This window comes from Schistocerca piceifrons, chromosome 8, assembly GCF_021461385.2.
Source record: "Schistocerca piceifrons isolate TAMUIC-IGC-003096 chromosome 8, iqSchPice1.1, whole genome shotgun sequence".
NCBI classification, from domain to species: domain Eukaryota; kingdom Metazoa; phylum Arthropoda; class Insecta; order Orthoptera; family Acrididae; genus Schistocerca; species Schistocerca piceifrons.
In genome coordinates, this window is record NC_060145.1 from 429,878,644 (window position 1) to 429,906,370 (window position 27,727).

The 27,727-nt window shown below is 37.9% G+C and overlaps 1 protein-coding gene across 2 annotated transcripts in view; it reads right to left on the minus strand.

Annotated features, from left to right (window-relative positions):
* Nucleotides 1-27,727, minus strand: part of LOC124711983 (beta-ureidopropionase) — a 154,218-nt gene that overhangs the window by 52,515 nt on the left and 73,976 nt on the right. The window contains exons 3-5 of one of the 2 annotated variants that reach the window (XM_047242265.1): nt 24,374-24,528; nt 24,170-24,264; nt 10,648-10,854 (exon numbers count right to left, since the gene is read on the minus strand). In XM_047242265.1, the coding sequence (XP_047098221.1) occupies nt 10,648-10,854; nt 24,170-24,264; nt 24,374-24,528 (457 nt within the window). The remainder of the gene's footprint in view (nt 1-10,647; nt 10,855-24,169; nt 24,265-24,373; nt 24,529-27,727) is intronic. The other variant, XM_047242266.1, reaches the window with a different exon arrangement.

Here is a 27,727-nt window from a genome sequence, read left to right on the forward strand (position 1 = left end):
CACACCACTGCTGTCCAACCAGTACTTGACATGGCAGGACTCCCATTTTTCAGCAGATGGCACACTAACTGTCACCATCACTGCACCAGCTTACCTCACCACACTCTGCGACTCCTCCTGTAGATGCAACAATGCAAAGCAACGCCACCAACACATCTCCCTCTTCAAATACCAACACTAAACCAGCAACAGTTCAAGACACTGTGGAAACTCCATCTTTATCTACTAATGCTGCCAGCAGCAACCTATTAGTTGCACCGCAAATGTTGCACTTTGAGCAACAAACAGGCATTTGATTGGTTTTTCTCATACAGATCAGTAAACTGTTTTACACCGTGTGCATGGCTCTGGAATTTAATTAGTTTTTCATCAAAGACTGTTGCAAGTCACTGAGCAAGAACTGTTTCTCACTGTAATGTAACCCCTGTTCTCTTTCTCATCTGTGTGCATCATCCAGTATCAGTTTTGAATTCTTGCCCAACCTTCTATTCAAAATATCCTGTCTGGTAACGCTTTGAATAATGCTGACACTTCCATTTCATTTATCAGGTACATACCGCACAACTTCTTGCTTCACTTCATAAAACCTTCCCTGCTCGTGCTGCCTGAGACATTTACAAAAAGACCTACCATAGTGTTCTTTATCTGATACCACCAAGAAGCAAGATGAGATAAATCCATCTGCTCTGATACCAGTCTTAATATGAAAAAGTTTTTCTTCTTCTTGGTTTTACTTATTGGAACCATATATCACATATACAGGAAATTTTTAAATTCTTTTCAAACTGTAAATTTATGTCTTATTATTCTGAGAGTAGTTTACATGTTACATGCAACACACAAGCATTTTCTTTAAGGAAATATCTAAATTTGAAGTCTCATGAACTCCACATGCACTTAAAAATCTGTGCCCACTAATTACAGCTTGTTTTAGAATTGACCTATCTGATTTGACAGCTCTGTTTTTATACCATGTAAAGAACATCATATTTTTTTCTAAATTTCACTATTCAGGAAAAGTTTCTGTGTGCAAAAATGTTGGTGCACAATTATTCAAATTTCAGAATGCAGGCCTTTCAAAAATCTAGTATTTCTGTCCTGTAGCACTAATTTTTCTATGAGGGTGTGCTGAAAAGTAATGTCTCCAAATCTTTTATGTGAAAACTCTTAAAGCTTTTTAAAACAAAACACTTTATTAACATTCTACATCTTTATTCTTCATGCCTGCATATTTATTTCTCAACATAGTCATCTTGGCGATGAACACATTTCCCCCAACAAGAGACTAGTTTGTTTATACCACCACTGTAGAACGTTCAGCTTTCCTGATGGAGCCACAATCTCACCTCTGATTGCAATGCTTCATCACTGTCAAAGGCGTTCATTAATGTTTTTTGAAAACATGAAGATCAGAGGAGGCCAACCAGGAGTCTATGGAGGATGACAGATGACAGTGAACCGAAGACTTCTGACTGTTGTAGATGTTGCAATGTTTGTATGTGGTCTGATATTGTAATGCTGAAGGAGAGGGTGCACCATGTGTGAATGAACTCTTCTGCGGTTAGAAACTCAATTACAGCATGCTGTTTCTCATGCACTGATATAGTTACATTACACAATGCCACATTACACACCATAATTCAGAGCCTCTAGCAGCAGAGGGTTGCAACTTGCAAAGTTGACTTAGTAATATGCATGACATATAATATCTCAGCTGATGTTGAGAACATGATCAAAAATTCAGAGGCATTATTCTTCATCACACCCTTATATATTCAAAATGTACATTTTTATTTCAGCAAGTTTTTAGATAGAGAAATATTTCATGTGGGACTTTGGAAGTAAAATAAGGCACGAGAGATTTGTTTTTGTACAAGGCTGGGAGGATAATTATGATCTGTGAAGGCTTAAATGAGACCCTTGGTATATTTCGAGAGGAACCGCTCATCACTGTAGATGCAACGGCCATGGGTGGCTGGGAGAACGGAAGAGATTTCTTGGTTTGGAATGGGTGGCAGCTGTGGAAGTGTAGGTATTTCTGATGGTTAGTAGGTTTGATATGGATGGAGGTACTGATGTAATCAACATCTAATAAGGTGGCTTGTGGGTTGAGTAGCACCAGGTGAAACAAAAGGGGGAGAAGTTGTTGAGGTTCTGGAGGAATGTGGACAGGATGTCCTCACTCTTGATCCAGATCGCAGGTCACAAATATGTCTTCAATGAATGTGAACTAGGTGTTTAGGATTCTGGGTGTTTAGGAAGGTTTCCTCTAGATGGCCCACAAATATGTTGGCATAGGATGGTGCCATATGGGTGCCCATACCCACACCCTGGATTTGTTTGTAGGTAATGCCTTCAAAGGACAAGTAATTGTGGGTGAGGATACAGTTGGTCAAGGTGACTAGGAAGGAGGCAGCAGCAGCCAACCGAGGCACAAGCAGCAACAGGGAAGTAATTGATTTTACAAGTTGCTAACCATGCGCGAATTGTATAATTTCATCTGTGTGCTTTGGTAGTATAGTTTCTTTGATTTCTGCATGTTTATTTAATATTAATAGACAGAGTTCTCACATTTGCATTTGGGTCAGTAATTAAAATGATTTTGTGACATATTACAAGTTTCTAATCAGGAGCGAATTATTTAATCTGTCCTGAGTGCTTTGGTAGATTAGTATTTGAGTCTCTGTGTGTTAATCTAACTTATTAGACTAAGTTCTTATATTTTCATCACTATCTACAGCAGACTTCCATAGGGCATGTCAATAGTATTTTGTATGTCTGTGTTGTGTAGTTTTCTGTGGTCTTTAGTATGGATAGGGCTGTGATTGCTGTTTGCAGATGCAAGCCAAGTTGGTGACACTTTGCTCTCAGCTCCAGGGTGTGATAGCTTCAGTTACACATCTTGAAGCTGCAGTGTATGGGCATCACTGTTGTGGGCCTGCTGTGGGCATCCAACAGACATCCAGCAATTGGTTCGCACCAGGGGCCAGCCCAGTTACTGCTTGCACTGAGGCTGATCTCTCAACCGTGGTCGATTGGTAGGTCACCTCAGGGTGTGGCAGGTGGTGAAAGACTTCTAGAATAATAATTTTCTTTTTTATATTGATGGGAAACTTCCTGTGTACTTTTATATCTGACTCAGTAATTCCCCTGCATACCTTCATGAGAGCTGCAGAGCCTTCATGGAAATTTTTCACCTGTCTTGTGTGATGGCTGCAAATGTCATAATTTTTCTGAAATAAATCCCTGTTGTTGGCTACAAATGGCATCAACAAGTATACATATATTGACATGTAATAGTAGGCCTACATATCATGAGAAACTTGAAGGGATGTCTACAGGATGTTCTGTTAGAGACCCTGTGATTAATTTAAACTTCTGCAGTATTTTTCCAGAAGATTATACCATAGTAAAATATAGAACAGAAACAAGCAAGATATGACAACAGCATTACTTCTCTGTCAACAGAGTGAGAAATGGCTCTTAGTGCAAAGCACACTAAGATAAGTTTCTTGAAAAGCCAATCACTTTGCTGTTTCCATCTTAACTGACACTCTACCTGAATGTTGAGGAATTTTGTATGTGAAGTTTCGCAAATTTTCTGATTGTTAATATCCATCTCAGGCACTTGAAGTTTTTATTCATTATCTGAAACTGTATCATATTTTTTGAAAAATTTAGGGCTAGGCTATTTGCTGTGAACCATTTGTGTACATGAGTAGTGACTGTAGACTAAAAACAGGTAACAAATATGGTGTGAAACATGTGACATTCAAGATCATTTCATGTCTCTTGTATGACCAAGGTACTTTAAGTTCAAAATGGTTCATCTGATAGGACTAGTGGATGGCAAGCGGAACACACACAGAGGAGTGGATTGTGCGGGTACACCAGGGAGCACTCCATACAATCATAAAATGTCAGATGAAGAAAGCACACATTTTTATAGATTTTAGAAATGAATCAATATGTTTACCTTGAATTTTTTATAAAAATTACTATTTCTACTAGGAAAAAATCCTTAGTGGAAACTTAAAATGTCTGGTATAAGTTTCTCAACACAATATTCACTTTTTTTTCTTTTTGATTAATGAAAGCTTCTGAAAATGTGGAGTACTTGTAACTATGACGTAAATAAATAGGTAATGAGGGGAAGAAATAAAGGTAAACTGATACAGACACTCGGATTCGTAGCCATGCATCATTCTACTTCAAAACATCTTTGTGTCAGCACTAATTTTGTATCATCTCTAGTGATGTCAGATGTGCATTAGTACAAGAATTTGTTCACTAAAAGAAGATGTCCATTGGCACCAAGGTGCTAGGCCAAGGGGGTTGGTGTGTCCCTCCACCCCTCTTGTACCGTATTTTTCTAAAAGCATTTATGGTTTTTCTGGCGTCCTGCCCACTCATCTCCTATAGGGTGCCTAAAGGATGCTGATTTCTCAGATAGCTTAACAACAATTCAAGCAAATCACATTAATGGTTTTTATTACAATGAATTAGATTGTCAATACTTAACTTTCGATTGCAAACAATTGGCGATTTGCAAACAATCAATGTCCTTCGCTATATACAATGTCCATACAAGTAATTTACATAAGTTCATATGGATCACTAATCACGGCCCTTCTAGTGCTTCTCTTCTAGTGCGTCATTTCTAGCCTAGGTCTGCTAGCACCTCTGCTAGTGTGCATCTTCTACTGTCTGCACGAGGCTGGTAGGAGCAGCGCTTATATTCTCTTTGGACAGAGGCCTCTCCTGTCGTGGTGCAGTCCTAGTCAGTGAACTATTGGCTGACATCATCTCACAGCCTTCTCCGGTCTTCTGTCCTTCATATTCATGCCTTTGGTTGTCATTATGCCGGAACAGTTTTACATACTGGTACCAATATATTAATTTTCATATTTTTCCACTAACTTATGGAGAATGCACTATTGTGAGAATTGGCAAGAAATTCTAAAAAAGATTAATAGCTTTGTTTAACAACGGGTTTTTGTGATTTAGTTCCTGAGGGCCTGCCTCAGTGGATGCTGCTGTCTAGCCAGGAAAATGTGCCCATTTGCAGCTGAGCATACTTGCTGCTGACAACAAGTCCAACACTGTTTGTCAGTGCACAGCTGGAACCATATTTCGCAAAGATAGGTTGAAACATCAGAAAAATGCAGCAGCCCCCCCCCCCCCCCCTCCCTCCATTTACATTTGCACACAGCCATAGAATGAAGACCTGTGTTCACAATCTTCAAGCTAGGTGAGATACAAATAACTGGGAATGCATACTTTGATTTTATATTGTATTAATTATGAAGTTGTCACAGATTTTAAAATAACTGCACGGTAGAAGTACTCCTCAAATTCTTAGACAAATATGTTTCAGACAAGCTATCTAATTGCAATTTCTTGCACTGATGTAAATAAATCATACAAAACGTTTCAATACAGTAATTATGATACATTGTTACCATTCTTAAAATCTTAGGCCTCTGTGACTCGAAAAACATAAAGACGTCTCCAAGTTATATTTTCAGCATGGCAGGGGGAGGGGGAGGGGAGGGGGTAGAGGCAGTAAAAAACTCCTCTAAAACTAACACAGCCTCTTTATTCTTAAGTAAACTGTCCAAACAAATCACAATACCTACTAAGTCAGTTGGTGACAGAAGCTTTAGTGTCACAGAGGCAGGACCATATTTATTTTTGCTCTACATTTTCAATACAGCATGTGGGATGTAATGCTCCTTAAAGAATTTCACTATAGTCTTTGGTAGATGGAAGCATTTGTACAGCATTCTCAGTGACAGTATGTCGTTTATTAGTAGATTAAATATATGCACTGCACAGTGTGTGCAAGAATATGAGTATGTTGCTCCTCTACTACTTCCCATGCAGTCCACATATTTCGCTCATTGTCTGCATTGTCCGTGACCACTGCAATAAACCTTGTTACACCTATTTAAGTAAAAATTTCAACTAGTAGCAAAGCAATATGCCGTGCAGTTTCCCTTTCCTCGCCACGTTACGTACTACTATAGAATACTGGCTGAGGTATTTTCATGGTAGGGTTCACATATTATTCCTTGATACATGAGTGCATTCATCTGATATCTATGGATTTATTGCATGGGGTACAGACAGTCATGTCATGCAAAGTTCTATTGAACACATTTTCTGAAAACTGTGTCGAGCAGCTAGCTCGGCAGGCCACACACAATGGAAATATTTTAGACCTTGTAGCTACAAATAGGGTGAATCTTATCAACTATGTCAGTATAGAAACAGGGATTAGGATCATGATGTAATTATAGAAACTACGGTTACAAAAGTTAATAAATCAGTCAAGAAGGCTAGGAGAGCAGACAAGCAGTTGTTAGCATCTCACTTAGGGAGTGAACTGATATCACTTAGTTCCAGCAACATAGGATTATAGGCAAAGTTCAAGTAGATTGGAAATTGTGGTCTGGAGAGTTATGTGCCTAGTAAGTGGATTAAGGATGGAAAAGACCCACTATGGTTTAATAACAAAATTCGTAAGGTGCTGAGGAAGCAGAGGCTGTTGCACTCTCAGTTCAAAAGAGAATGCACAAATGACAACAAGCAAAGATTAGTACAGATTCATGTGTCTGTTGAAAAGATCTTTGTGCAAGGTATACAACAACTACCACTGTCATACCTTAGCGGAAGGTCTGGCAGAGAACCTGAGAAAATTCTAGTCCTATGTAAAATCGCTAAGTGGATCTAAGGCTCACATTCAATCCCTTGTTGACGTATCTGGTGTGGAAATTGAAGATTGGACCTGCAACCTTACAGACCAATATCCCTAACTTTGGTATGCTGCAGGACCCTTGAACACATTCCATGTTTGAATATAACGAATTTTCTTGAGGCTGAGAAGCTTATGTCCACGAATAGGCCTGGTTTTAGAAAGCAACACTTGTTAAAAACTCAGCTTGCCCTTTTGGCACATGATACACTGTGAACTATGGATGAAAGGCAACAGGCAGATTCCACATTTCTAGATTTCCAGATAGCATTCGACACAGTGTCCCATTGTAGGCTGTTAACAAAGGTATGAGCATATGGAATAAGTTCACAGATACATGAGTGGCTCAAAGACATCCATGTTCAAACAATAGGCACACGTTCTGGAGATGTTTCGAGAACTCAAATAGGAATCCTTGGAGGCAAGGCAATATTCTTCTCGAGGAACACTAATGAGAAAATTTACAGAACCAGCATTTGAAGCTGACTGCCAAATGATTCTGCTGCCACCAACATAAATTGCACATAAGGATGACAAAGATAAGATACATGAGATTAGGGTGTAAGGTGGCTTGCAAATATGTAAATATATGTACATGTAGATGAAATCAATGCAAGAGCACTTGAACAGTCCAACTTCTTTGTGAAAAATGTATTCAAAAGAAGATATTTGGCAGAAATCAAAGATGTCCTAAACAGATGGTGATAAGGTGACACATACTCCATATTTTCTGAAAGGCTTCCCGCCAATATTTTGAATACAGCATAGATAATGGAGCAGCTGATGCACACGAGGTTCTACGCAAAATGTCTGGTAATTTCACAGTGCTGGTCAAACCAGAGCAACTGATATTTTGCCGCTAGATTTCTCAAGGTACTTGTCTCAGCTACTCCAGCTGTACAAATTGTATGATCTACAGGACCAATAATAAAGCTGCATCATCTTTGGCGTATGCAGCTGTGAGTTGTAATGGTGCATGTCAGGATGTGTTTCAGTTCTTCTATGAATTGTGAAATGGATAATGTGAAGGAGACATGGACTTGCACCAAATTCAAGTTGAAGAAAACTGCAGCTGAAACCCACTGCGTGCTGACAGAGGCATTTGGTGGGAGTTCACTGAGTCAAGCAAGAACATTTAACTAATTCAAGCACTTGAAGGAAGGTCAAGAATCTGTGGAATATGAGAAACACTCTGGTCGACTTTCGACATGAAGAACACTGGAAATAGTCATTAAAGTGTGTGACATGATTCACAGAGGCCAAAGGCAGACCATTCATGATGTTTGTAACAGACTTGGGCTGTTGTATGGTACGTGTCAACAAATTCTAGCCAATGAAATGAACATGAGGTGGATTGCAGCAAAGCTTGCCCTCGCCTCTTCTCAGTATTGACCGATGAAATCTCAGGATTCAGATGTGCAAGGAGCTGCAACAAAGAGTTTGACAGTGTCCAAAATTCTTATCCATAGTTGAAAAAGGTGGCAAATCTTGTGTCTATGGTTATGACCCTGAAATGAAGCAGCAATCATCACAATAGAAAATGCTATCTTGTCCAAGGCTGAAAAAAGTTTGAGAAGTTTGCAGCAACATGAAGTCAATGGTGATAATTTTTTTCAACATTTGGGGAATAGTGCATAAGGAATTTGTTCCACATAGACTGTCAATGGGCAGTTTTATTGCAAGGTTTTGAGGTGACTGAGGGAAAATGTTTGATGCAAATGACCAGAGTTGTGGAAAAATAAAAACTGATTGGTGCACCATGACAAAGCATCTGTGCACGCCTCACTTGTTGTGAAGGAATTCCTTACCAGAAACAATACTGCAATGGTCCACCACCCTCCCTACACACCAAATGTACCACATGTGACTTCTACCTCTTCCAAAAGATGAAAATCGCCTTGAAAGGGCAATGTTTTGGCTCGAATGAACACATGCAAGTGGAATCGCAATGGATCCTGAACATCTTTCCCCCTGCAGACTTCAAGCAGTGCTTCCGAAAATGAGAACAACACTTGGATCATTGCATATGTGCCCAAGGTGATTACTTTGAAGGTGACTGAGGACTAGCATGTAAGTATATTTTTCTCATTTTTACAATGAAATTATTGGATATTTTGCGTAGCACCTTACATATAGCTGTATCATCATTATCAGTTTTTTTGATGAATATCCTTATGCCCAGATGAAGTGGGTTGTGGTGAATATGTTATAAGTTGTTCACAGAGAGAAGAACCTGAAGGCACTGATGACAGTGTACATGAAGATGATGTCCTTGATACTTCAATATTCCACAGCCTATTATTTGTTGATTTTTTTTTATTTTTTATTTTACATTGAGATTCGTCATCCAAAGCTACCCATACAACAGACAGATGGCAACAAACACATCTGATAAGATGTTCTGTTAATCACGAGGCCAAGGATTTATAATATTTAGTTGTACACTATTTACATGGTGCCTCACTCTTACCATCAACTGTCTGACATTAAAGAGATTCCACACTTTTCATTGAGGATGCATTTTGTTAACTTAATTATCCCATTGGTTGCATTTCGAGATAGCTCAGTGTAATGTCAACTGAGGCATGTCAGCAGTGTCTGTCTTTAAATAGACCCATGGACTGTGAGGCTAGTCCTCTTGTAGGTGCTTCCAGATTCAATCCATTCATTCCAGTATGATAGCCCCTAATGCGTACGGAGTACATGCTGCTGTAAGGCATAACAGGCTGCAAGGCAACCAGGATGAAAACAACCATTTCTTCCAATCTTATAGGATTTTAAGCATTTTAAAACAATATGTTTAACAATTCAACAATATTTCTAAAACAGAGAGAGGAGAGAAAGAGAGAGAGAGAGAGAGAGAGAGAGAGAGAGAGAGAGAGAGAGAGAGACAGAAAATTTTGCTGAGTGGACACAGTAAACAAGAAATCATTAAAAAATGTAATAATGTGGCCATATTTTCCACTGAGAAAGTGTTGGATTGGGTTTGTTTTGGGGAAGGAGACCAGACAGCGAGGTCATTGGTCTCATCAGATTAGGGAAGGATGGGGAAGGAAGTTGGCCGTGCCCTTTCAAAGGAACCATCCTGGCATTTGCCTGGAGCGATTTAGGGAAATTACGGAAAACCTAAATCAGGACGGCTGGAGGTGGGATTGAACCGTCATCCGCCCGAATGCGAGTCCAGTGTCTAACCACTGCGCCACCTCGCTCAGTGAGAGAGAGTAATGTAATGACTACACCAGAACTAGTGCTCTGCAAGAAGGTAAGAAAATTGTGCATCTTCATGTTTTTGTGGCATGGTAACTGACCCATTAAATTTCAGGTGTGCAGGCATGTAAATTCTATTTTTGCTTCTTTTGATATTTTTAGCCATAAACCTTTCAGCCAACTTCAGAGTTGGCTAACAAACTAAGGCTTCAATCTGCAAGCACATTCTGAAGATGGCCGTGAGACATACACCCAATATATTAGAAGAAGAAGAAGAAGAAGAAGAAGAAGAAGAAGAAGAGATAGAGTTGATGTGGGTGAATTCCTAAAATTTAATGAATCAGGCATGAAGATTAATTGTCTCACTGATTAGTCAAAACCTCATGAACCAGAGGCAGAGAAAAAAAGATGAAGAATGTTAATCAAGACACAAACTGGTACTTTCTGTTGAGATTTTGTGCATTTGTGCCAACGAATTAAAAGTTTTTTAAAATTTCTTTGTCAGTGATAGTTTTGTCTCTATTATGACACAAAGGTTGTTATTTCCATACCAAATTCTAGTTTTTTTTGGTAGGTGGAAAGTAGGTGCTCTATTAGTCTGATACATAGTTACCAGAATCTCATATCTAATTGAAGCACGTGAAACATGCTCACAAGAAACACTCACTCAGTTTGTAGCCTACCTGAAAAACTGGATGGCCTGTGTTGCCTTCTGCGTAGTAGGTCGATTCATTGAAATCACCAACACGAGGAATATGGTTTTTCCTATGTTTGCCGAGTACTTTACCATGTTGATCCACAACTACAGCTGTATTCCAAATCACATCATCATGTGCCTCATCTCTTTCCAAGATTGGAGAAATTATAACCATATTATTCTTCTCACATACCTGCAAATTGAAAAAAAGAATATAAACACACTGAAAAATTATAGTCAAAGATAAGAAAATGTTCTACGAATACAATCAGAAAATGTTTTTTTTTTTACTATTTTCCATCTTTTCAATTACAAAGTATCAAACACTAAAACATTTCTGTTCTATAATTTTATTGGCACTTTAATTAATGATTTTTTTTACTATTTCCCATCTTTTCAATTACAAAGTATCAAACACGAAAACATTTCTGTTCTATAATTTTATTGGCACTTTAATTATTATGCAAGGTATCTGAACATTAGACAGAGAAATTGTAAGAGGTCATTCTACTGAGAACCAATAAGCAATATCCCATATTTTTAAAAGAAATGAGTGAAAGCTCACCAGAAATTCAACAAAGAAATGTAAGTTCAATTTCAAGCAAAATTTGAGTTGGCCTGTACAGTGCATGATAGCCTGAGCTGTCATGCTTGACAAGACTACTGATACCTTATAGTCAATTTCATGGTGCATGTCTCGCCTTACAACTACAAAATGTCTGCCAATGAATGGCTTAAATTATCATGTAGCATAGTCTGGTACCGTATGACACTACCATGCTCCTCCATTCACTAATGGAAATTGTGATAATTTCTGCACAACCCTACCCACACAAAAAATTTATCTTGGGATTTTGTACACTCTTATTAACACATGCACTTTTGTTGCAAAATCAGTGTTCTACAGCACGAGAGCTGCACAATATGAAGCAGTTGACACTAGTCATCTACCCAATGATTCAGAAACCAATAAATGTTGGACCCTCAGACATCATTGAGAATATTAAGCCCATCCAATTTCTGTAAATTATTTCCAGGTAGCATGCACAATATTTCATAGTGATCACCAAGTGAATGCCAGAATTAGCCTTTTAAAAAACCATCTTAACTTTTGCACTCACTTACTTTGTACTGAATAAGCATTCCTAAGAAGCAAGCAGGACTTTTTAATTTCTAAAAGAAGCTTTCAAAATCAGAATAAACATAAAACATTTCTGTTAAAATAAAATTTTCATGCTGCTGAAGCAGTGCCGAGATGCCTTGTGTACTTACTCAATAATCTTGGCAAATCTTTTTCTATCAACTCATTACACAACTACCAGCATCTATTTTCTTAGCTTGGAATGGTATCCATACTTGCACATATATTTTAAGAGTCAGAACTACATATTCCAAAAATATTCCTGTTGCCATATGTTTGTCTTACAAGGTCTTCATAAACACTCACTGTGCCTCACAGGAAACTGATATTAACTTCTCCATCACACCTTGAAAATGTGGTCAATATGGAATCTTCATTTTGTTTACAAAACAGAGTTCTCATTATCTGTGGAAACCAGCTTCTTTCAGTGGGAGTTTCTGACATTAAATTAGTTTCTTGCAAATGCCACTTACAAATTCCATGCAGCATTCTTCAAACATCATTACTGCCAACCTGAAATGCGTGCTTACAATATTTTACAGATGAGTTAACCAACACTCATGATTCTTTTTAATTTTGGTGTTATGAATTTATACCATACATAATGCACTCAGTACTTTTTCTTTACAATCTTATTAATTTTATTGTTCTTAGTTAAGATGCCCCTTCTCTGAAACTTTTCTGTTAATACTCCAAAAGTCAAAGGGCACAACAGATGTTCCTTTCAATATTAATAGTGATGGACAGAGCTGAACAGAATCCATTAACATCATAACACAACTTCAGAAATTTATTCATAGTTTTCTGCAACTACTGTACATGTCAAATAGTTGGTAATCAGTGAATCTATATTGGATGATAATTCATCAATTAATCCCATTATTCTCTCTAAACTGCAACTCTCTTCAACAATTCACAAAATAATTTATTACTAATCTTTTACACTTCGAACAATCCTTCTGCATTATGATTCTGTTTGATTGAAAGTTTTGCATTTTCTTTGCAAATTTTACATGCCATTTTCCTAAAGTTGTCAAGTCATTGTCACTCTGATTCATACAGTTCACATTTTTTTCTCTGCAACAAATACTCTGCCTTACTGACATACAAATTAGGTGATAAGATTATAATATTTCAATCTACCAGTGTAATCTTTCAATCCACCAGTGAAACTGTAATACAATATGTATTTCAGGACACAATCCTTGGTCCCTTTCTATGGTAGAGAATGTAAGGGGTTAGAATGTTTTAATACTAGTGATATAATGGAATTAATTAAATACTTCAGTGATTAGGGCCTCAAGATGAATGTCACCAAATCTCAGTTACTGACATTTAAAACAGACCGTTCTTGCCACATCAATGTAAATAATGTATTTAACAACTCAGCAATGGCAGCTATAAATTAATTGGTCTGTATACTGATGAAAATCTGTAGTGTATGCATCACATTAAATTTGTATGTGGAAAAGTCAGTGGTGGCTTGTATTCCCTTAGCAGCTCACAAAGATACCATTATTCATTGACAAATATTAAAAATAGTATATTGTGGAATGATGTATCCCTTTCTTAGTAAAAGGACTGAATTACTGGCTATGTAGTTGATGCTCGCTTAAAAAGAATATTGCTGTTATTGAAAAGGACAAGAAGAGTTATACATGGGATAGGTCATTTTAATCATGCCGTGAAGAGTTTAGCAGCATGAATCTTTAATAATATCATATTTATACATATTTGTGATAATTACAATTTTATGGGTCAGCCAATTGAAGATATGAAGTGCAGTGATGTACACAGTCACAACACCAAGACAAAATGTAACTACTTCTACTTAAAAATGACATATCATAGAGTACATATCAAGTATATCTAAAAACAAAGATGATGTGACTTACCAAACGAAAGCGCTGGCAGGTCAATAGACACACAAACAAACACAAACATACACACAAAATTCAAGCTTTCGCAACAAACTGCTGCCTCATCAGGAAAGAGGGAAGGAGAGGGAAAGACGAAAGGATGTGGGTTTTAAGGGAGAGAGTAAGGAGTCATTCCAATCCCGGGAGCGGAAAGACTTACCTTAGGGGGAAAAAAGGACGGGTATACACTGGCGCACACACACACATATCCATCCACACATATACAGACACAAGCAGACATATTGGTCTTTAAATATGTCTGCTTGTGTCTGTATATGTGTGGATGGATATGTGTGTGTGTGCGAGTGTATACCCGTCCTTTTTTCCCCCTAAGGTAAGTCTTTCCGCTCCCGGGATTGGAATGACTCCTTACCCTCTCCCTTAAAACCCACATCCTTTCGTCTTTCCCTCTCCTTCCCTCTTTCCCTGATGAGGCAACAGTTTGTTGCGAAAGCTTGAATTTTGTGTGTATGTTTGTGTTTGTTTGTGTGTCTATCGACCTGCCAGCGCTTTCGTTTGGTAAGTCACATCATCTTTGTTTTTAGATATATTTTTCACATGTGGAATGTTTCCCTCTATTATATTAGTATATATCAAGTGTTTCACTTAAGTTTTAGTAAACTGCCAAACTCTCTAAGAACATGTAAGGTGAATGATTTTAACACAAAACTAATTTTTTTCTGATAGAGAAATGTTTATATTCATTCAGTGAATTTGAAGGCACTGCTTGTGATATGAATCAGTAGAATATCAATTGCAAAATAATAAAAGTATAAAACAGATCTAATATGCAACAATTGTTTAATGGAACATTTTTGCTAGTGTAATTATTGGAATACTATTATATCTGATGTTTTCAAAATCCATCATTCTCATGGCTCCATGCAAAGAAGAAATGTAAATAAATACCTAATTAAAATAAAAGTAAAAATAAATCAAGACATGGTGGAACAAGGACTGTGAATAAGCACAAGAACAAAGAGGTCAAAAACTGATATGTTCAACAAAAAATAAATAAATCAAAAAGACAGACAGAAGAAGGAGAAGGAGAACACCTAGAACAATTCAGGCAACAAAGAAAATGATATTACTTTTTTTAGTAAAAAACACAATATACTATTTTAGTAAACTTTACAATACATTAATGTTTTATTGTATTTGTGTTTTGTTTCTTCTTATTATCAAGTCATTTATATTAAGTACACTTGTCTTGGAGACGTGCATTTTGTACTGATTTTAGATATGTTCATTGTTGTCTATAAATTTTTTGACCTTATTTCCTTTTGTACTACTGGTAGCTTTTCATGAGTCTTACTGTTCAGACACATGGTTTCATTTTTATTAACTGCACCAAATGACAGGGCTGATATCGCAGAACTTTATTGTGTAAGAGCTCAATAATAAAACTGTACTGGATGTTTCTGTTATAACTTTTTAACTCCATCCAAACAGGCCTTGGATGGCCCAACATTACCGACCGCTCACCGTGTCATCCTCAGCCCACAGGCATCACTGGATGTGGATATGGAGGGCATGTGGTCAGCACACCGCTCTCCCAGCTGTATGTCACTTTACGAGACCAGAGCCACTACTTCTCAATCGAGTAGCTCCTCAGTCTGCCTCACAAGGGCTCAGTGCACCCCGCTCGCCAACAGCACTCGGCAGACCGGACGGTCACCCGTCCAGCACTTAACTTCGGTGATCAGATGGGAATCGGAGTTACCACTGCAGCAAGGCCATTGGCGTTTCTGTTATAAACAGTTTTTGGAATAGTTGCGTATGTCCCACTAACAGTAGTTAGTTACTTGATGCCTAGCAAGGACACTGGGATGTGTTTTAATTTACAATGTAAATTAATAAAATGTAATGCAAATATAAAATTTAACAAGAGATGTTTGGAACATAAGGTTATCCCAGAGTTTGTGAACACTATGTTTAGACGTATTAAAAAACAACAAACAGTGTGCACTAATAATCTTAAACTATGATGCTTACGTAAAGAAATTAATGAGGTTCGTAAGAAGGAAATTTTTGTTACAGAAGTCTATTTTTAGCACATTTTCAGTTGACAGCATCATCACTCAAGGCCAATACTTTGATGGGGTGTTGTCACATACTCCCTTTCTCAGAAAAGTTCCAGGACAGGTTTCTTTTTTTTTTTTTTTCATTTCTTTCTTCCTTCCTTTTTTTTTTTTTTTTTTAAAAAAAAAATAGAAGATTGCACTTACCAAGTAATGAGCCTAGCTCCCATCAAAGCAGTGCTATTGGCTATCTATACACATTTGCCAACGTTTCTGGGGGTCTTGGAAAGTGATATCTTGATGAAACTTTCTTTTCAGTTACCTTTTCACTCAAGGAAACAAGAAAAAATCTCAAGGTGAGAGGTCAGGCAAATATGCCGGATGTGGGATGGTAACAACAGAATGTCTGGCCAAATACTTGATAATAGATAAAGCAGTATGGGGTTTTGCACTGTCAGGCAGTAAGAACCAGCCCACACGAATGCAAAAAATCAGGGCGGGCAACATTGAATTGCTTTTCGCAAATGTTTCAAGATCTTGACGTAAAGAGTTTGGTTCACTATTTGACATGAAGGAACATACTCAAGGTGAATTAATCCTTTACTGTCAAAGAATCCATTCAACATTGTTCTCACAGGTTGTTGTTTGACTTTTTTCGAGGCTGTGATACATACAGGACTTTGCCATTCAGCACTTACCTTGTGTGAGGGTCATATTGGTAACACCAACTTTCATCCTTTGCAGTAATCTTTACAGAAATATGGGATCAGATCTGGGTCTGTCCACTAGTTCAGCAGAAATTCTTCATCTTTCCTCTTTATAATTGGTTGTTAGTGTGTGAGGAATGATTTTTGCATTATCTTTCTGTTTCCCTAAATCTTTACATAAAATCGTACGACACATATCATGATTCAAATTAAGGTCTTCTGCTATTGCAGGCATGGTTACAAGCTGGTCTTCTTGCAATAACTACCGTACATGCTCCACATTTGCATTGGCATGTGCTGTAGATGGGCAAGCAGCTCTGGGATTGTCTTGCATTGAATCTGTGCCTTCTCAAACCTTTTGTGCCACTCGAAAACATGACTTCTTGAAAGTGCCTCACCTGCGTAAGCTTGCTTAATCATTTTCTGTATTTCACTTGGGGTTTTCCTGAGCATAACGCAGAACTAAATGTTCACTCTTTGGTCACAATCAGCATCCATTGTGTCACCATAACTAATGTGCCAAGAACCAAAACAGTGTGTTGCTAAGTACAGTCCTGTCATCTAGTGAATTTGTGTGGAAACATGGACAAGTCATTTAAAGGACACACACATACCAGGTCACATAAAAAGAACATTTGTTCCTTTTTAGTACTGCAATGTTAGAAATAAAAAATCCTCTCCCGGACGTTTTCTTACAGAGGGAGTACAACTGGTGCAACGACCAAGTTAAGAGAAAATATTGATGTCAGGCATGAGCACAAGTTTCAAGGATTAGTGGCAAGGTTAGATACTAAAAATGTGCCTTGATGGGGGGCTCCTCATGAATGTGCATTCAGTTTTTTCCTCTTGGTTACAAAACCGTACTGGTATACAAGTTAGTGAGCAAGAGCTTACGGTATTAAATAAAGGGTTTTCTTTCAACAATAATAGGCAATTTACTATGAAATAGTAGAGCGTCTCGTAGCTCACATTATAGTGGCATTAGATCTGTCTACAGCCTTACTGGTTCAAAAAAATAAGGTTGCTGTGAAGCTTAATAAAGTTACAGAGTCACATGATCAAGGTAACATGGCAGGCAAAAAGATAGGGAATCATAATATCATTAAAAGCATTAATAAAAAATTGGTTAATAATGAAGTGCTTACAGTATGAGTGGATAATGGTAAAATGGCCATTACCTTATTACAAGCTGAATACAAACAAAAAGTTGAAGATTTTATTGGTTGGGATAATACTGATCCTGTTAATATATTCCTAGCAGAATTCTAAACTTTGCTTAAAAATAATAATCCAGTATTGAACAAATAATGCCAAGAAAAAGGAGATTGTTGGTGATGGGGAAAAAAAGCCAGAGCCCGTGCTTAGAGAGATACTAATGATTCACTTGCAGAGTGTCCCAAACAGGTAGCCCAGCCCATGAGGCTGCTAGCTATCTTAATGGTGGCCTTATCCAGCATTACTTTTATCCTCAGCATTACCTGGTAAAAAACAGAAGAAGGTTATACAACATTTATGAGCACTCAGGATTCGTAAGGGTGCCTCATTAGTGTCCTTTGATATTGGCAGTATGTGCACTAACATTCACATAAATCAGGTTGTGGGTTTGTTTGACAGTAATTTGCGTACATTTAGTAATTGTAAAATGAGTGCATTAATGAGATTATGAAACCGTTCACTGGTCTGTTGATATACAATTATTTTAAGTTTGGTGAAGATATGTGGCAGCAGAACATAGGCTTAGTTATTGGCTCTCCCTGGTTACTACATTAGCGAACATTTATATGTAACACGCAGAGGAAAGATTCTTTGTTGAACATCCATAATTTAAAGACAAAATGATGATATATAGGAGTTATATTGATGAGGACAAAGACCAGCTTCCTAATATGCACAAGGCACTGAATAGCCAAGGAGGAGGAGGAGGAGATTACTGTTTAACGTCCCGTCGACAACGAGGGCGTTAGAGACGGAGCACAAGCTCGGATTAGGTAAGGATGGGGAAGGAAATCGGCCGTGCCCTTTCAAAGGAACCATCCCGGCATTTGCCTGGAGTGATCTAGGGAAATTACGGAAAACCTAAATCAGGATGGCCGGACGCGGGATTGAACCGTCGTCCTCCCGAATGCGAGTCCAGTGTATAGCCAAGCACCCAGCATTAATTTACTACTGAGTTTCACCAGAATGGTGGTTTACCTTATCTGGATCTGTTACTTACTTTGCCTTCAACATATCGTAAACCAGTCATGACTGATACATTGATACATAACTCCTCCATACACCCTAGAGCTTATAAACTGGTGGCCATCAGGTCTATGACTCACAGGTTGCATGAGATCGCGCTTAATAAAGAAGGCATTAACACTGAATGGAACATTATACAGTTTCTAGCATAAGCAAATGGTTACACAATTAAGGAGTTCAAGGATATTCATACACAAATGATGATAAAGAGTGGGAATAAAAAGTTGATAACAGTACACTCATTGTGAAAGATGCACGTGAAAAGAAAGCATTCATTAGGATTCCCTACTATGGGAATATTTTATATAAAGTGGGTAAATGGCTGAGGGATCTAAATATTACTCCTGCATTCTTTATACGTAACATAATAGACAGGGGCTGATATGTGTTTTTATTGGGCACTCATCTCCCATACATTTGCCTTATCTTCAACTGCTGATTACTATTTTTGTCGCATTGAAGTTTATCTTAATTTATCTTTTGCTCAGGTGGGGTGTTCCTCCAGCATTTTTTACTGTAATGTAGCTTATAGTCACATTACTCAGTGCCCGTTCCACTGGTAGATGGAACACATTGCCATTTTCTGCAAATAATTGGGGTGTGGCAGACATTACAGTCACATCATTTTTCAGACATCATTATTAAGTGGTGTGATAAGGTAAGGAATGAGGAGGTTCTCCGCAGAATTGGTGAAGGAACATATAGCACAAACTGACAGGAAGGAGGGACAGGATGATAAGATATGTGTTAAGGCATCAGTGAAAAACTTCCCTGGTACTAGAGACTTGAACAGAAGAGGAATTCATGGTGGGCAACATCAAACCCATTTTACGGTAACACCACCCCATAGCAAAAATTGTGTATCATCAAAAGAAGCAATTTGTCCGTATTGTTTCAGCTGTTCAATTCTCGAAGTTTTTACCAACAATCTAACACCCTAAGTTCTTCTAAAGAAAGTATAAAAACTGGCAGTGGAACATGGCTTGATATGTTTCTTCTGCTTTCTTCATAAGGCACCATATATGATAGTTGTGAGCAGAATTATGAATACCATTTTTCATTGATCCACAGTAATGTTATTTATGGAATAAGAATGTGATGACTTCCATTTCTTAAATATCAAAAGTCTAGCCATTTTTCTCATAACCATAATGGACCACAAAAATGTTGGCATGTGATTCATTTCAGTAAAGTGAACAATTCCTTCAACAGAACTAATTTCAGCACCTCAAAGTACTAAGGACTCAGACCAAGAATGAATGCTCAGATCGCTACAGCAGCCAGAAAGGCAGATCCCAGATGCCTAGACTCACCCCCATCCCTCCTCCTCACTCCCAGCTATTTGTATTCAGCAATAATCACAATGGCTGTACAATTTAGTTGAAGTCTAGCCTACTGGACAACACCAAATCATCCACCAACACCACAACAGGATGCGAAAAACTCTAATTCGTTTGGAGTGCATACCTTCCTGTCAATAAGAGCTGATGAAAGTGAGTGCAATTTTTTTAAAAAGATACTCAGTCTTGAAGGATTGTCACCACTCAGCCTCAGAAATCAATGGGATATCATCAGGCATCATCTAACATGGAATCCATGAGCGTTCTGTAAGCAGTCTCCTTAGTAGACAAACTGCATTTTCTTAGTATGCAACCAATGACCAAAGCCTGCCACATATTATACATATGACTGAGTCTGTCTGATTGCTCCATTCCACATCCTAGAAAATTATTGCACTCAGGAATTCGTATGAGTTGAATAATTCCAGTTGTGACTCAGTGGCTTTATAGTCACAGTCATTGTCACAGTCATGCTCTTGTTTCTGCATTTTGTGAAGGAAATAATTTTTCATTTATGAACATTGACAGTTGTCAATCTTTGCAGCACTTTGGAATTTTATCAAGATCTGGCTGGATATTTGTGCCACTTCTTTGAGATAGACCTTCTTTATAGAAAACTGCATCATCTGCAAACAGTCTGAAGCTACTATTAACATTTCTTGCTAAGTAATTAATATGTAACATGAACAACAGGGGTCCCAACATGCTTTTCTGGGGTATATTTGAACTTGCTTATTCATCTCTCAGACACTACATCTCAGACAACATGCTGCATTTGCACCAAGAAATCATAAAACCAGTCACAAGGTCCATTTGATACCATACCACTGCACTTTTGTTTACTTATTTTTATTTATTTATTCATCCAGTAAATCTCTACAGATTTTGGGATGTCATTTGCATGTCTCTCTCTCTCTCTCTCTCTCTCTCTCTCTCTCTCTCTCTCTCACACACACACACACACACACACACACACACATACACACACACACACACACACACACACACACACACAATTACATATAACTCCAACACTTATTTTAATAGTACAATAAATTCATTATATCTCATCCTGCTTTAGCAGCAGTAGTAGTTTTGCATATTCTTGCTTCATGTCTGTTGTACTTCACATGGTGTAAGAATTCTGCCCCCAAATAGAAGCAGTGATCTAATAAGAATGTCTTTAGGGATTTGTGAAACAAAGAAAAAGAAGAAATAACTTTAATTTTATGTGGCAGGCTGTTGTATATTTGTACTGTGCTATTTGTACTGGAGGCTTTAAAGGCTGTTGTTCTTACTGACTGAACATGGAGTTTGTCTTTTTGCCTGGCATTATGTTCATGTACATTACAGTTTTTATTTATCTTTTTGATATTTTTCCACACATATTTACAATTTTCTAGAATAAAAAGACAGGGGAGAGGGAGGATGAAAGAGTTTTGAAAGAGGGGCCTACATGAGTAAGTCTTTTTTGCATGATACATTGCTCTTATAGCTCTTTTTTGGGTCCGGAAAACTAATGGGCTAGCAGTGGTGCTACCTCAGAATATAATTCCATACTGTAGAATACAGTGGAACTGGGCAAAGTATGCAATTCTAACAGTGTCTAAGCTTGCTTTATGTGCAAGTAAGCGTAGGCTGTAGCATACTTTTTTCAGTGTGATACTCGTTTTTGTTATATGTGTCTGCCATTTAAAATCATTTTGAAGCCATATGCCAAAAAATTTGTTTCCAGTAAGGGTGTAATTCCATTGGTGTTTATTGTCATAGAAGTGTTGCAGGGATCACTTTGGCAATTTTAAGACAATCAGGAAAGGTTTCAGCTAAGAAAGATGAATTGATTATATCTGCAAGGAATGTTTGAAATGTTTATAATACACTCCTTGACAATGAAGTCTGGAGTACCATCAAAGCCTGAGGGCGTTTTTCTGAAGGTTTTTGCCATGTGACTGATTTCATTCGAGGATGTGTCATAGAGATAGACTGAGTGGAGGCAAGAATTTACTTTATTTTGTTGGTTAATTGGGCTATCTTTCTTATTATTAGTTTTTGTATTGTTTTCATAGTACTGCCTGAAGAAATTTGCAATCTGCTGTGGGTCAGTAATTCTCTTGTTGTCACAATTCAGTGTGATATTTTCCTTTCTACTATTTCCTTCCTCCTTCATTAATTTCCAGATTGCTTTGCTTTTATTTTCTCACTCTGATATAAACTTATCATTGGCCATTATTTTTGTCTGACATGACTTTTCTATACATATTTTTTGTGATATAACTGTTGAGGAGAGGGGATATATTGTGGTTTTTCCAGTAACTGAGCAATTTTCTTAGTGTGTTGCTTGAGGCTTTTATTCCAGTTGTTATCCATGTCTTTGCTTTTAGATTTGTGTTCCTTACCACCCATGTTTTGAGAGGAAATACTGTTGGTACAGTATTGAATCAAATGCTTTTGGAAACTTGAGAGGCCTGATTGCTTTTATCCGTGGATTTCAGGAAGTATTAGAAAAGTGAAAGTTATATTTTACATGACTGGTGTTCTTGGAGTCCATGCTGGCTGGCAAGGAGGTCATTCTATATGACATACTTCATTACATTTCAGTTCAGAATATATTCTAAGATCCTCCAAAAGAGGCGTGTCAATGATATTTTTGGCCAAGGGATCTATGCTATATTACAGTCCATGGAAGGGTATCCCAGAAGGTCAAAATTAGACTCATCACCTGCCTGACCCCAACCACCACATAATTCCACACTGAGACTACACCCTGCAGCAATTCTATGGTATATCACAATTTCACTCCAATCATTTCTACATCTACATTTATATTCACACTCTGCCATACACTGTGAAGTCCATGGTAAAGGCCCCTTCTTGTAGTATCACATATTATGATTTCTTCCTATTCTTTCTGCACCAGGAGAGGAAGAAGAGACTGCTTAATACCTCAGCAGAGACTGCAGTTAGTCTAACATTGCATTCACTATCCCTACAGGATCACTAAATTAGGAACTGTAGTATATTCCTAGAGATTCCATTCAACTGAGATCCCTGCAATAATATAAGTAGGCTCTCATTGGATAGCTGGCATGCATCTTCAACTATCTAGCAGGTCTATATTATGAAAAGGATACACTGCTACTTGTCATATAATGGAAATATTGAGTTGCAGAGAGGCTCAACAAAAAGACTGCTAAACAAGTAAGCTTTTGGCAAAATGCCTTCTTCTGAATTAGACAACACACACAAACATCCATGCAAATGCAACTCTCACACACATGACCACTGTCTCTGGCTGCTGAGGCTTGGTAGCTGGCCAAAAGCTTACTTGTTTGGCAGTTTTTTTATTGGGTCTGTCTGTGACTCAACAGTTCCACCATATGGCGAGTAGCAATCTATCCTTTTTATAATACTGTCATTATCCCGCACAGAATTTTCCATTGTTCGATTTTATCTGTCAGTTCAGCTTTTTCATCATTTCCATGATGCTTTTCCATGGTTCAACAACCTATTATCATTTGGGCTTCCCTTCTTGATATTTGCTATGGGCCCCACAGATTGGAGCAGTATTCTAGTAGGGTCATGTGACAGTTTTGTAAGCAATCTCTTTTGCAGACTGACAGCATTTTACCAGTATTCTAACAAAGGACCAAAGTCTAACTAATAACTAAAAAATGAAGCACTTTCAGACCCATTCTTACACGGCTTTTTCCTTGCTTTAATATGAGAAACCCAGCTCCAAGTTTTTCCAAGCATTAATATGACACCATGCACTTTTTCTGGCACATTTTCACCATGAAACCCTTGTGTTCAATTTTTCACTGCTTGTTCATCATATACAAACAAAATCAATGAGTGAAAGAAGTGCCAAAATATTCTATGAAGTCAATACCTGTAAACACACATAAAAAGTCAAGAAGAATTGTCAGTGACATGGTAGACTTAAATCATAAGCTAGTTTACTTAGAGACACATGAAAAAAAGAAAAGAAAAAAACAACACAAAACCATCACTATCATCTACAGCCCAGACCTTTGTCTGCAAGGTCTTTGGAGAGAGTCTCTTATCTGGACTTGTTGAACAGAGTAATGTGTTAAACAGCTGAATTCGTTGGTTAATTTGCTACTACAGAAGATATGTACCTGTTTGATAAATGTAGTTGTTGGACCTGTTTCAGCTGATTCAGCAAATTCAGTCCAAGGAAGCCTTTCACGTGTGCAGAAAAAGAAAGGAGTCACTGTGAAATTATATCAATAATATCAGTGCATAAATATTAGTGCATACATTCAAATAAAAATATGTTCTGCACCAAACAAAAATACAAACTATTAAAAGAAAATACATACCCCATGATTCTTGCAAACACAATATATTGACCCCACTTATAGCTGCTGCCTCAACAATTGTAGCTATGCGCCTGTGTAAAGCATCTCTTTGTTCCGCTATAGGTGCATTAGTTGGAAGTACAATCCTATTTTGTACCAAACCCACGCGAACTATCCTGTGTGATGAAATAAAACAATTTATCCACTGTTGTGAAGCCCACCACATATGAAGTAATGATAATAAATTGTCTTTCCTTGACCAGGAATCAATACACAAAGATACCGGCAAAAAGTAATTATGCAGCAGTCTGTGCCTTGTGCTGACATACTATGCCTACATACACTCATTTCTTAGCTATGAGGTTCTTTTCTGGTGACCAGTTGCACAATACATGAACACAATTTTCAAGCTGCAGAGAAGAGCCATAAGAATAGCAACTAAAAATAATATTTGAGTTCATTGTAAAAATATTTTAAAAACAGGATATCCTAACTGTGTCAAGTGAGATCATTTGCAAGTCTGTTATGGACATCAGAAAAAAAACATTAGTAAGTGTGTCACAAATAGTTCCATACATGACCATGGAACAAGAGCCAGTTTGGAGTTTCATTTATTAAGGGGAAAAATGCTCTAAATGACATTACTTGAGCTATCCTCAAAAGGTTAGGAGTAAATGTAACTACTCAGCGAATGGTACAGACATTGAGTCTGCCAATGACTGAATGCCTCTACTACACTGGCGCCCAAAATTAAAGCAACAAATGGAAATTTTGCAAGGCTGTGTTTATTTTGCCACAAAACAGTATAAACAGGTAACAGTATAGTATAAATAATGTACAGAATACAGAACGTAAAAAACTGCAACATGCATTATGATAGACAAAAACAGTCTTCGTTTTTTTCCAACTTAACAGATTTGCAGACACTTCTAACAACTGGTTAACACACTCAGTATTGGATGTGATACCCTCTGGCAGCAGTACAGGCCTAACAATGATGGGGCATGCCGTGAAAGATATCATCTCTCTCATGATGAGGCAATAATGCCTATTCTTCCCGCACAGCTGCTCACAAGTCTTGGAGGGTGGTTGGTGGATGCTAACAAGATGCAACCCATCTCCCTAGTGCATCCCAGACAAGCTCTATGGGATTCGTATTGAGATTGTGAGCAGACCACACCATGCGTGCGTTATCTTCTTTTGTTTACCAGAAAACATCAACCATCTGCGCTCTATGAGGCCGAGCATTATCACACATCAGTACAAACACTGGGCCCACAGCACCACCCAACAACAGCATATGAGGCCCCAAGATCTCATCACAATACCTCACAGCAGTTAAACCTTGCCGATTCAGCCATACAATTTTATGAAGAGGTGTTCGAGTGGTCAACATAATCCCTTCCCACATCACAAGGAATCTTCCTCAATATACAGTAGGTATCTTTCCACAATGTTTGGATTCCAAAATCATGTTCCACATTCCCTCCAGATGCGAATCCCTCAAGAATCACTCTCCAGACCAAATAGGGACTCATCTGCAAAAAGAACATTGGCCCACTGTTCTAACACTCACGTGGCATGTTGGCAGCTCCACTCTTGGCGTTCCGTTTTGTGAAGACACGTCAGAGGTACATATACAGCAGGTCTCCGACAATAAAGGCCACTCTGCCAAAGCCTCCTGTACACTGTTTGCCTTGACACAACACGTCTGGTGGACACTGCAAGGTCAGATGGCAGCTGCCATGCTGTACTAGGCAGTAATGTCATGCCCTTACAACTAAATAACAGTCCTCCATTTCTGATGTCACATATGTTGGCCCTGCACTGGTCTTTGGGGTACAATTTCGGTCTCTATAAACTGTCGCCAAATCTGAGAAACAACAGATTGATTCGCATTAAGCCATCAGGTCACATCAGTTTGTGACTGTTCTGCTTCCAGTCTTCCTACAGCCTTCCACTGCAGAGAGACTGGTAGGCATCTTCTCTGCGCTACACTGCACCATCTGTGACTGTGAACACGGCGATTGTGGATGTGGGACTACCCGGCACATTTGATAGATGCCCTGACATCATTGTTGGTGTGGTTGTCCATTGACTGGGATGCCATCTTCCGCGCAGAACAGGATCATACAGATGTCTTTTGATAGTTTGTATGATTATATCGTGAATTAGATACAGGATGGGGAAATAGTGGTTTGTTGTTTTAATTTTGGATACCAGTGTATCTGGTGAATTTTGTAAGGATTCACACAGTCAAGGCTGTGGAAAAGAATTCTTAATTTGAAATATATCCTTTATTTGTCTAGGTCATGAGCTTATAAAATGATGTGCCAGTAAAAGTAGAGCTCATAAATACTTCTACCTACTTACTACATATACATCATAAAAAGAAAAGAAAGTGATACAGAACATACCATAAAATAGTGTTACAGACTGTAACACATCATATGTTGTACAATCAAGTTCTGAATCATTAAAACTATGATGTGTTTTGCGAAGCTGGTATTTAAGATAAAAGCAAGCATGAATTTTCTAGGTGGCACCTCTCTATGCACAATTACATAATAAAATGTATCATATTAAAACAAAATTAAACACTATACCAAACAACATTGGTAGGGTAATTTTTAGTAGTAAAAAAAAATATATGTAAAATATGGGGAGAGTATGTAAAATACAAAATAAAACAATAATTCTAACTAACAGGCTGCTCATTGATAATGGAGGCTCCTTATTAAATTACAAAGTAATTTAATGAATAAAATTCAAGGTACCAAAGATATGTTGTGCTGCCAAACAGTTCATTTCATGTCAGTGACTAGGGGCAAGAAAAAAATACAGCATACCAGAAGGAAGTGATCTCTGATGTTCAGAATGAACTTATTAGTGGCACAATGTTACCTCACTGCCCTTCTCTATTTTGCATTTTATTTATTAAATTACATCATAACTTACTAAGAAGTGGCTTTGATTATCAATTAGCAACCTATTCATTAGAATTATTGTTTTATCTTGTGGATGGAGTGGCTGGAGATAGCGTTCATGTGTGCATGAAGTAAGCCTACTTGTGTGAATGTGCATGTATTACTTTTTGAAGAAGGCTTTGAACAGAAGCTCAGTGTGCAACAGTCTTTTCACTGTGCCTATCTGCAACTCAATTTGTCATCTTTAAGATGAGTAGCAATCTATCCTTTTTTTTGTGGCGGCGTTCGTAGCAACAAACAATTCGCTGTAGAAACGGCTTACGAAGTCACCGCCACACTTTTAATAGCGGGCCGACCGGTCCGCTGGAACAGTGAACAGAAAGATGAAAACCCAAACACTCTGATTAAATAAAAGTCGGTACTTATCTTTATTAACGAAGATACAGAA